The sequence below is a fragment of the Zingiber officinale genome, chromosome 5B (assembly GCF_018446385.1).
Source record: "Zingiber officinale cultivar Zhangliang chromosome 5B, Zo_v1.1, whole genome shotgun sequence".
Taxonomy (NCBI): domain Eukaryota; kingdom Viridiplantae; phylum Streptophyta; class Magnoliopsida; order Zingiberales; family Zingiberaceae; genus Zingiber; species Zingiber officinale.
Window position 1 is genome coordinate 322,667 of NC_055995.1, and position 10,769 is coordinate 333,435.

General features: G+C 36.1%; 2 protein-coding genes across 6 annotated transcripts; both read left to right on the forward strand.

The window, feature by feature from the left end:
• Positions 1 to 73: 73 nt before the first annotated feature.
• Positions 74 to 3,934, forward strand: LOC121983792 (myb family transcription factor PHL7-like). 3 transcript variants are annotated; one of them, XM_042536409.1, is made up of 7 exons: positions 74 to 387; positions 584 to 789; positions 917 to 993; positions 1,066 to 1,108; positions 1,253 to 1,310; positions 2,940 to 3,009; positions 3,468 to 3,934. In XM_042536409.1, the coding sequence occupies exons 2-7, from the start codon at positions 591 to 593 to the stop codon at positions 3,765 to 3,767; spliced, it is 747 nt and encodes a 248-aa protein (XP_042392343.1). In that variant the 5' UTR covers positions 74 to 387; positions 584 to 590; the 3' UTR covers positions 3,768 to 3,934. The 3 variants fall into 3 exon arrangements, with proteins under 3 accessions (XP_042392343.1, XP_042392342.1, XP_042392344.1); XM_042536408.1 differs by having other exon boundaries at positions 75 to 387; positions 578 to 789; XM_042536410.1 differs by having other exon boundaries at positions 75 to 387; positions 607 to 789.
• Positions 3,935 to 6,250: 2,316 nt separating this feature from the next.
• LOC121983795 (transcription factor GAMYB-like) lies at positions 6,251 to 10,230 on the forward strand. 3 transcript variants are annotated; one of them, XM_042536411.1, is made up of 4 exons: positions 6,251 to 6,373; positions 7,294 to 7,666; positions 8,910 to 9,738; positions 9,816 to 10,230. In XM_042536411.1, exons 2-4 carry the CDS (start codon positions 7,298 to 7,300, stop codon positions 10,028 to 10,030), a joined length of 1,413 nt encoding a protein of 470 aa, XP_042392345.1. In that variant the 5' UTR covers positions 6,251 to 6,373; positions 7,294 to 7,297; the 3' UTR covers positions 10,031 to 10,230. The 3 variants fall into 3 exon arrangements, with proteins under 3 accessions (XP_042392345.1, XP_042392346.1, XP_042392347.1); XM_042536412.1 differs by lacking the exon at positions 6,251 to 6,373 and adding an exon at positions 6,390 to 6,755; XM_042536413.1 differs by lacking the exon at positions 6,251 to 6,373 and adding an exon at positions 6,396 to 6,755 and having other exon boundaries at positions 9,825 to 10,230.
• Positions 10,231 to 10,769: the final 539 nt, after the last annotated feature.

Genomic DNA, 10,769 nt, shown 5'->3' on the forward strand with positions numbered 1-10,769 from the left:
CCACAACCATTGGATTCCTTCCTCCTCCAGAATCCCAGCCCTACAAGTAGCAGCGGCAGTCGCCGTAACAATGGCGGATCTCGTTTCCCTCCTCTCCGATCCTCTCGATTTCCCATCTGCCTTCTCTCCGCGTGGATTTCACCCGTCTCCTTTGAATCCTTCCTCACCTACTCTTTCCAGTTCCGGAGCTCTCTCCTGACCCTCCTTTCCGGATCGATGCCTTGGCCCCCCAGATTTCCTTGCCTGGCTCTGCCTCCACCCCATCTACTCCGCATCAATTTGCCGCCCTCCTCCCTCTCTCAAAGCCGAGCCACCTGGGAAGAAGTTTAGGTGGTGGTTCCTGTTTCCAAAGACTTGATTTTGTTACAAAAATCTCCGTTTCAAAAGGTACCTCTTCCCTCTGTTTCTTGTTTGATTTTTGAGCGATATTTTCCTTTTTACATAAAAATCGATTTTTTTTTCTCTTTCTCTTCGTCTCTCCCTATACAAACAGACAGATCTAGAAATATGTTATTGTAGTTTTGTGTGTGCGTGTGTGATGAAAAAAAAAACATTGTTTTTTTTCTCTTGCTTTAAGTTGCAGCTATATCATGCCAACATTTCCAGCTGTTCCAATGACTTCGATCAATGGCCAAGGCACTAAGCAAGGTGGCATTGCTGGATTTTCAAGTTGTCCAACTTCAAATACTTCTGGTATTCCTGGAGTGAGTGGAAAGCAAAGGTTGAGATGGACTTCAGATCTTCATAGCCGCTTTGTTGATGCAATCACTCAACTCGGTGGACCAGATAGTGAGATTCTCTTTGATTCATGTTTTTTTTTCCCCAGCTGTTTAGCTCAAATTTGTTTCTCTCAGCCAATTTTTATTTTGCAACAATGTATCGCTGCTGATAATCTATATACTAAATAATGATACAGGAGCAACACCAAAAGGTGTTTTAAGAGTAATGGGTGTACCAGGAATCACAATATACCATGTGAAGAGTCATCTCCAAGTATGCATTGTTCCTTCTAACGGGAGTTTTTGTACTTCATAATTTTATGTTTTCTTTAATTCAATTTTGCAGAAGTACCGCCTTGCAAAGTATTTACCAGAATTGCCAATTGAGGGTAAAAGTTAATTTTGTTCTTTATTTATGCTTAGGAGGGCTCTTCAGTATAGTTTTTTAAAAAAATAAAAATATTTTATGCAACATCTGTTGCTGGAAATTTATCTTTGTTGGGAATTAAGTTCCGGATGAATGATGGTTACAGGTTCTAAAGATGACAAGAAAGATTCTGGCTGTCCACTCTCTGATGTGGACTCTACACCGTAAGTGGCCTCTTTAATATGTTAGTGTTAGCATTCTTGTCCTTTGCCTTGATGCAAATTCCATGCCACAAAGGTTCAAAAATATTGTAGAAAGGAGATTTAAATTGAAAGATGAATAAATATGAGTATAATCTTTATCTACTGTAAGTTAGTGTTTTCCATTCCTTTAGACAAAAGCTTATGTTGGTTATTTGAGTTAGTCTGGTAAAGTATCTTGTATTATTTGAGCTGCAAGGTTCTATATTTAATGTATTGGTCTATATTTAGTTGTTCTAGTGGTCCAACAAGAACTTCTTGCTTGGTCCCCTAGTTTTCTAGTAAAGCAGAATTGATGTGTGGTCTATATTACTTGGTTAGGTAACTGTAGATGTCATGCCTAGTATGTATATTGTCTTTCACTTAATCTGAGATTTTTCTATTTGATAATGTTCCATCCTTCAGTTCTCTAATCAATAGTTCTATGAAGAATAGTTTGATAACAAAGCCTGACATCATTTCAACACAGATAGGAAGAAATTGTACTTAAGGATTAACTATCTACAAGAACTTTTACTGTTAGGTATGCAAATACTAACCCAAAGACAAACTGTGTAGATGTTAAAGTTGAGTGCCCTCTTAGTATTGCAAGAAATAACAAGTACATGAAAGCATGAAGAAATGAAAACACAAAATCAACAGATCAAGAACGAACAAGAGATACACAACTTGGTTCAACATGAATGCATACATCAGAGGTTTGTATGGAGACATACTATCACGTTATAAGGAATACATAAGATGGTTCGGGGGGTAAAATCAGGTTGGTATAAAGTACTGGTAGAAATTGCTTTGGATTCTTACACGTTTTAGCCCATCAAATTGCATAGAATTTCAATTAGTCTTCACTATTACAATCTCCTGATAGAAGCTAGCTGTTCAGTATCTCTCTACTCTCAATGAATGCATCACAACGCAAAAAACCCATCGAGTATCATACATATATAGATTGCTTGTCATTCATGTCTGTAGTGGCCATCTGATGAAAAATTCTTATTCCACCCCATGTTCACATGCCATCTTTTTCTTACTACAACCCTTTCTTAGTGTTGGTACTAGAGAACATTTCTTTTTTTCTTTCTTTCCTTTCCTTAAATTGTTGTTTAGAAGTCAAACTAGATTACTTGAAAGGAGGTTAAAGATTAACTTTGAAATTTGCTTTTGATTTACTGTGACTGTCTTCTCCTAATTGCTTGCCTTGGTTATGTCTTCTTGCTTCTCTTAATTTTTAAGATTATTAATCCTACTAACTTAACCCTATCCCTTGTTCTCCATGGATATCCTGCATCAGATTAGCATGATGTTCTGCTTTGTCCAATTTGTTGTCTTTGACCGTATAGAGAACTTTTCTCTTGCTGCAAAATGATTCCTTAGTTACACTTGCTAAACACTGAAGTTCCTGCCAAAAAGAATCTTTGCTAATAATTGTGAGATGATTTTTTTTCATCCTGTGTTTGTGTTTTGTCATTTGGCTACTTAAGACATCATTGGATTTGCGTACTGCTTTGGGCAATTAAACTTGATAAAATATTTAATTACTAGTTATTTCCGGTGTGGGTTACACACATCTTAATGAACTTGTCTTTTTTCCAGAGGTACACAGTTGAATGATGCTCTGAAGATGCAAATAGAGGTGCAAAAAAGACTTCACGAACAGCTTGAGGTGTGTTTCATTGGTCATTACTCTTTCTTTACGGACACTGCAAAAATTTCTCCCGAAAACTTGGAAGAAATTAGTGCCTAAAAGAATACCATCTTTATGACTCTTGGAGTTGGAGATGATCTAGTCAGTGTCATGACAGTTCTTATTCATTGCCAGACGCATTCTTCTTCTGCATTAGCATGCATGGTAAGAATAGATAATCCTTTAGTAACTTCTTCCATTTGAATTATGAGCCTCACTGCAGATTATCAGCTATTCATGGTTGATGCAAAACATGGTTTACTTCATGCATCGAAGAGAAAACTCATTTCGCATAACTATAGGATATGTAATTGTTAGCTTTATTTATCATTGAGCAAAGTCTTGAGTCAATGCAGACACACTGATCAGTGAGGGATTGATTTTCATGCTCTATACATGTGATACTTTTGTCTCCCTCATTCTTGTGCATCATTCAGGTACAAAGGCAGTTGCAGCTTCGAATTGAGGCGCAAGGGAGATATCTCCAGAAGATCATTGAAGAGCAACAGAAGCAAGATGGCACAACCAAGTCCTTGGACGAAAAAACAATTAAGCCATGTCATTCTCCTTCGATCTCCGATTCCCATGGCAAACTACCATCTTACAAGGAATCAAGGATAGTCAACCAGCTCCCGCACCATGAAATGCCTGAGCAAGAATCTAAGCCGGAGCTTCACGGCCATACTAACCATGACTACATGAAAGAAGTAAAAACAATTTTAGCTTTAGGGCACTGAGAACTCTGTTTTGCACTATTGTAGTCCTAGCTGTTGAGAGCTGCCCCATAATGAATCTGTGATGACTAAATCTATTTGATCTGTTGAACTTCCATTAGGTTCATTGGGGAGAATTTGTGATTAAATTTCTATTAGATCTCTTGAATGTGTGATGATTAATTGGTTCATTTTTGTTCTATCTTTATTTCCTAATTTTTCCACTCTAGTAAACTTAATTTCTGATTTCAATGGATATAACTATTTCTGCTAATTCCAAATATATATAATAGCAATTGAACAAAAAAACGCATTTTAAGTTGTTATTTTTTTTTAAAAAAAAAACAACGCACTTAACTTTTAAATTTTGCGAATGATAATTTTTTTTATATTATCCCTTCCATCCAAGAAGGGGCTATGAATTTCATATGAGGTGCGAAAGATATATGTTTATGTTAAGGGGATATGGATTAGGGGTTCTGTCATTATCTATTGATGTGGTGATAATGAGGGATCTCATTCCGTTGTCACGGTGGAGCTCAAAGTCAAGACGGTTAACACGTATATGACATTGGTCGGTCGGGCGAAACATGCCTCGATCGGGGAGAGGGCTCTGACCCACCATCGCCTTCGCTACAAAGAGAAGTCAAACAACCGACGTTCAAGGGAGACGATATGCAAAAGCCCAGCCAAGCGGCTACTCCGCTTGGCCAGATAGTAAAGCTTGATATGCGCAGAGTTCAAGCTCGGCTGAGCGGCCACCCCGCTCGACCTGACAGCAGGGATAAAGTGGTCCTTCGGTCGAGCAGACACACACGGAGGAATAGCAAGGCTTTGACCGATCGGACGAGGCACCAGAGCGGCGGAATTCCGGGCAAGTGGCTAACCTGCTCGGCCTAGCATCACACTCTTTCTCAGATATCCATTGACATCCTTTTGGGAGTTGGTGTCGCCGACACCAGGCATGGACTGCCAGAATATCGTACGGCGGAAGCTTCCACTATCACTTCAGAGATATGCTCGGCCTGTTAAGGTACTGTATCAGGGACAGTAAAACAAGTCTTTTCAGGGAAAGCTTTGAGAAGCGTGCTCGTCTTAGGAAGTGTGCACACGCGCTACTGAACCTCTATATAAAGGGAGGGTTCAAGCATTGGTGGAGGTCCGCGATATTCACTTTTTGTGCTATAGTCTTCTTGTTGCTGAACTTTATTCTTCGTCGTCGGTGATTGACTTAAGCGTCAGAGGGCCAACACCGAGAACCTCCTTCCCTAGCTCGACACTGACGTAGTCTGTGTTGTAGGTCTGAGTGGAGTCTACAAGAGGTCAGCGTGAACGTCACATCTCCAACTTTCCATCTTTTCAACTTTCGAACTGAATCATCTATCATTCGCCTTCCATTTCTATTTACACTAAACAATTGAGGAAGGAGGGATGATCGTGGTACCTGGTTATATTCCTTTCTCCCTCTCACCATTATACCATTATGGTATTACATTTAAAGAATGTTATTATTATTATAATGTTGAATTTTAAAAATTAATATTGCATAATTATTATTATGTTTATTTTTAAAAATAATATTATAGTGATGTTGATTTTTAAAATATATATCACATTGAATAATAAAGAAGGATAAAATTATTGTGTTTATTTTTAAAAATAATACCATAATAGTGTTTATTTTTAAATTATAATATTACAGTGGATGATAAAGAAGAATAAAAAAATAGAAAAAAAATGTGTCCTTTATACATTTAAAAGTTAATAGTGAAAGTAATGGAGATAAAAGAAGTTTAGTGGAAGATATAATGGATAAGAAGGATAGTATGGAAAATGAGTTGATGAACTTAGTGTATTTGAGGAATAAAAAAATATGAAAAAAATACATTGATAGAGTCAGAAAGACGCGCGCGACAATTCAAGTAACGAGAAATCAAAGAGAAAGACTACTTAAGGAGAAGTTGTAATTGGATTCGGATGAATTCAAATCCAACAACTCTAAGCATCACTTAAGAAGAGCGAGCAAAAATTAATCTTCATTGAAGGTTAAGTATTTAAACTGACTGATAGAAGATGCTCTCAAACATATGGAAGTGCTCTCAAAATAAAATATTTGACTAATCTATTTTGCAAGATTATTCATCTGCTCTGGCCTCACCGAATCAACAGTTAGTGGGTTAAAATTTATAATTTTAAATGCGTTTGGTCAATTATATAGGGAAGAAATAACTCAGATTAAAAAGGAAATTATAAAAAACATTGTGAAAAAATAATTGAAAAATTAGTTATAAATTTGAAAAGGTCATTCTTATATTTATTTTAAAAAATAATTCTCAATTACAGGTATTTTAGAAAAGAAAAAAAATGATACACCTAACCTGGGATTTTAGAAAACAAAAGTCGAACCTTTCCCGAAGTTCACCTTTTGAGAATTACTTTTTTTTAATTGTTTTTTATTTATTTATTTTTTTGAAAAAAAAACAAATTAGGCTATTTTAGCCTTTTAGGGAAAGCATTTAATGGCTTGGATCTTTACCCTTTCACAGAATTCCCCGGCATCTTCGCCTGCGGAAGAGCGAGAGCGAGCACGGGCTTGAACTCGGTAGCTGCTCTGTTCCACTGTTCCGCAGGTTTTCCCTTCTCCTATTCCTCCGATTTCGCGTTCCTTGATCATCCATTCAGAGCGGATTTGTTTGATTCCTGGAAAAATTTCACCTTCCGGTTCTCGATTGGAGTAGTCTATCCAGCTAGCTTAGTCTGCTTTGGTTGCGAATTCTACCTTTGATATAGTTCTTTCCATAATCTTTCTTGCTTCTTCTCCTCGTTTATCTTCGAAAGCGCATTTCTTACTTTGTTTTTAATCACGAGTATTAGGGTGCTGTTCGAGTTTATTTATTTATTTGGGGGAAAGCGGACACTTTTATATGTTTGATCATTGTTGATCTGCTTTTCCCAACGCCCTTGTTGTGTTCTCCTTGCACTTTGCTTTCTGGCCTTCGTTACGTGAAAAAGGTACTTGTTTTCTTTACTTCGATCACCTTTTTTTCTTGAAATTTAGTAGATGCTTCACGGATGCCTGTTTTCGGCGTTATCACGTCTAGGTTTTAGTAGCCAGAAACTACTCGTATTTTAACGCAATGTTGTTATATTTACTTCTTAGTTCTCTGTTGCTGGATTAGCTTATGGCCCCTCTCTTTGAACTTGTTAAATATAATTATTGATATTGATCGGCTTTCTTTCTGGTTGAACATGTTTGGATATGAGTTCCTGCTTCACTGGATGGTAATTAGATATATGGTAGTTGAGTCTGCATCCATGCCATTTTTTAATTCTTCATTAAAGTAAATTCTTTTAGATTTCTGAACACATTAAAAGCTGTACTTAAATTTTTCCCATCATTATGCTCATTCACTGGGTAAGATTTGTTGCTTCAGCTTTATATACACTCCTCACACAGTTTGAGGATATAGATACAGTGATTTAGTTCTTTCCCTTTAATTTTTTTCTTGATCGTTTCATTTCTGATAATATTCAAACTTGTTTTGATTAGGGGAATGAATCAGATGCAAAATGAGAGCAGGAAAACAATGATTCTAGAAAAAAGGATGGCTTCCCTATCTATTAAAGAAAAAGGCATCAGTGTGGGTTCTCTAAGTGGAGAAAATTGGGTTCTGAAAAAGGGACCTTGGACTTCTGTAGAGGATGCAATTTTGGCTGATTTTGTTAAAAGACATGGCGAGGGAAATTGGAATTCTGTTCGGAAGCACACAAGTCTTTCTCGGTGTGGCAAAAGCTGTCGTTTACGGTGGACTAATCATCTCCGTCCAAATTTAAAGAAAGGCACTTTCACACCACAGGAAGAACAATTGATTATTGAACTCCATGCTAAGATTGGAAACAAATGGGCTCGTATGGCTGCACTTGTAAGTCTTCAGATTCTTGCTGATATGAAAGGTTATTGTCTGTGTCACGTTAACCTGTTAATTAATTACCTCCATTTACTTATGCTTTTGCTTTGAATTTTTTTTTGTTGAATATTCTCATGATAATTTTTTGACATGCCTTTAGAATTAGTGCAGGCATATCTTTTCATAATATGCTAGTACTGCACTGGCCATTGGTGAAGGGGTGATGTAGATAGTAGCATTTTACATAGTTTATTCCTTCTTATATGATGTTTGAAATACCATGGCATTTTTTTCTGTAAAATTTACACTCGGATAAGCTTTATGCTCTATGCTCTATGCCGAACTTAGAGACATAAACCCTTTCTTTATGGTAAGTTAACTACGTGTTTTATTGCATTTTGAAATTTTCTTTCAATATTTCTTTATAATTTTATTGCTTTTCTTTTTTCAAAATTTTACGCTGTTGTGGCTGTTCCTCTGCCTTGTTCTCTTCTTACTTTCAATATGCGAATGCATAAATTGTCCAATCTCATATATCAGTTTGGCATTAGTGAGTCACTGACCATAAGAATACACAGATTATCAAATCTAAATAGAATGTAACATCCATTCATATCCAATATAATATCATGAGACCATATTTATATATCATTAAATGTTATTGGCAACTCATAGAATATGTCTTTTAAGAGTGCAAAAATCCAGAATTTCTTTATAGGTAAAAGCTAATCGAGAAGTTGTCTTACCATCGTATTATCAGATGCAAAAAACCTAGATCAATATATATTTATTCTTAGCCTTCAAAACAAACTTTAAATGCTTATGTCAAGATTAAGAAGGAAACAAAAATTCCATCTAATTCTAGATCCCATGGATTTGTTGACTGGTGAAATTTTCTAATTGTTAATTGTTTTATGAAACACTTCATATTGTGTGCTCGCTTATTCATGAACTCCTACAAAACTATGTATCCTATTCACATGGCCTTGGCATTAATTATTCCACTGCCAGTATTATTTCTTTGATTGTTTGATGGGATATCTTTCAATATTGTATAATCCTTTCAGATTTGTGTTCGATAACACATCCAATAATACAACTAGTATCTACTTGCATGTTACTTCATCTGAAATTTCTACCTTAATTGTCGTTTTGCATGTTGATACCTAATGATTTATTTTTTCAGATGCCTATTCTTTGGATTTTCTCTTGCACATTGTTCTTTTAGGATTCCATAATTAAATTTAATTAATTTCAGATGCCTGGTCGAACCGATAATGAAATAAAGAACTACTGGAATACCAGAATAAAAAGACACCAACGAGCCGGTTTGCCTCTATATCCTCCTAATATACGCTATCAAGCATCTGAGGAAAATCAGCAATACAAGAATGCCAGTGAGCATATGTACAGCGACAAGCATCCCAATGATGGCTTTCGGGGAAGCATTTTTGAAATGTCTGATATTCATGATATTGTAGCCGACAACTTCTATGCCTATCACAGGGCTTTTGATGCACCATCCTCAGATGTACAAGTTAGTAGCATGCTCTGTCGGCAGTTTGGATCGCAAAACTATATTTTGGGGAATCCAGCATTGCCTAACATGAAGCGACTTAGAGACTCTGAGAAGCAATGCAGTGGTTTCACTGATAGCATCTCTGACGAACATTCCAAGTCCAAGCATATTGTGCTAGAACCTTTGTGGAAAAAACAGAAGACTTTCATATTGGGTTATCCCTGTGATCCTGATCACCAGAGCAAGGCCCTACAAAGTTCCGGAGGTGCAAATCATGGTGGTCATGTCCTAAACGGCACATCGTCCGCTCCTAGTCCTATTCTCGGGGCTTCGGAGTTGGAGCTCCCTTCATTCCAATGTACAGAAACTGATACTAACTGCTGCTTTCCATGTTCATCCACTCTCATGTCAGTGGATGCCTATGGTGAATCTCCGTCCGCAGCAGTCTCATCGCAATCTGACTGTACCTCGCCGAGAAAAAGTGGCCTACTGGAAGCACTGGTACATGAAGCACAGGCAATTAGCAAGCCGAAGTTCTTCGGTTTCCCGCATCCTAATGCTTCTTCAAGTATACAATTCATCTTCTTGTCCTTTGTCTACCCTTTCTTGCACTTGACCATCTGATAAGTCACTTATCCAAAATAGTTTCTGCAGGATTCAAAAACAAGGCGACCGAAATTTCTTCTTGTCCAAATCTCGGAGAAAATGGCTCCGTTTGGCCGGACTGCTCTATTCTGAATGATTCCCTATCGACATTCTTAGAGCACAACGACTACAAATCCGTAACTGCTGCGACACCATCTGTTGGACTCGACTCGTATCCATGGACCTGCATGCCTCATACATGTCGAATGCCTTGATTCGAGCTGCGTCTCGGCTAGTTTCGCGCATTTCTTCCCCATTGTATCTTTACCTCTCCGGGGCTTATGACTTTGTTCTGAATAAAATGCTCTCTCAGACTACAACCATTTTGTTGAGGCCTAGTTTGAACAAGACAATCTGTAGAGAGATCAAATTATAACTCTATAAACGCTGCAGTTGTGTTTCTATTTCTCTTCCAGTTTAAAAATATTTTCTTTTTCTTTTGGAAAAAAGAAGTAATCTTACCAATATTTTTTTTATCTTGAAATTGTTTTTTTTTTATTTTGATCCAATTACCTATTACTAAATCGCATGATTGTGTTTAGAATATTTTTATACATACTATTAATCATTTATATCAAATGTGAATATCTCTTCCTTTTTTTTTAAATAAAATAAAATAAAATTAGGACTCATCATCATACATTTTGCATCAAAAATATATATATATATAAACGTATCAAATATATATATATATATATATATATATATTTTAACGTTGTTACATATTTAATAGTTGTTATAATATGGAAATTGATTATTTTATTTTAATTAAAATTATTATATAAAAAATATTATTACATTAAAATATTTTTTAAATCTACTTAAATAAAATTATTTAAGTTGATCGAAATTATTTTGCATAATTATAAATAACGTTACATACTAAATCTTACATTCTAAAATTTAAATCCTAAAAGTTATTATATCAAAATATTTTTTTTTATCAATTTAATT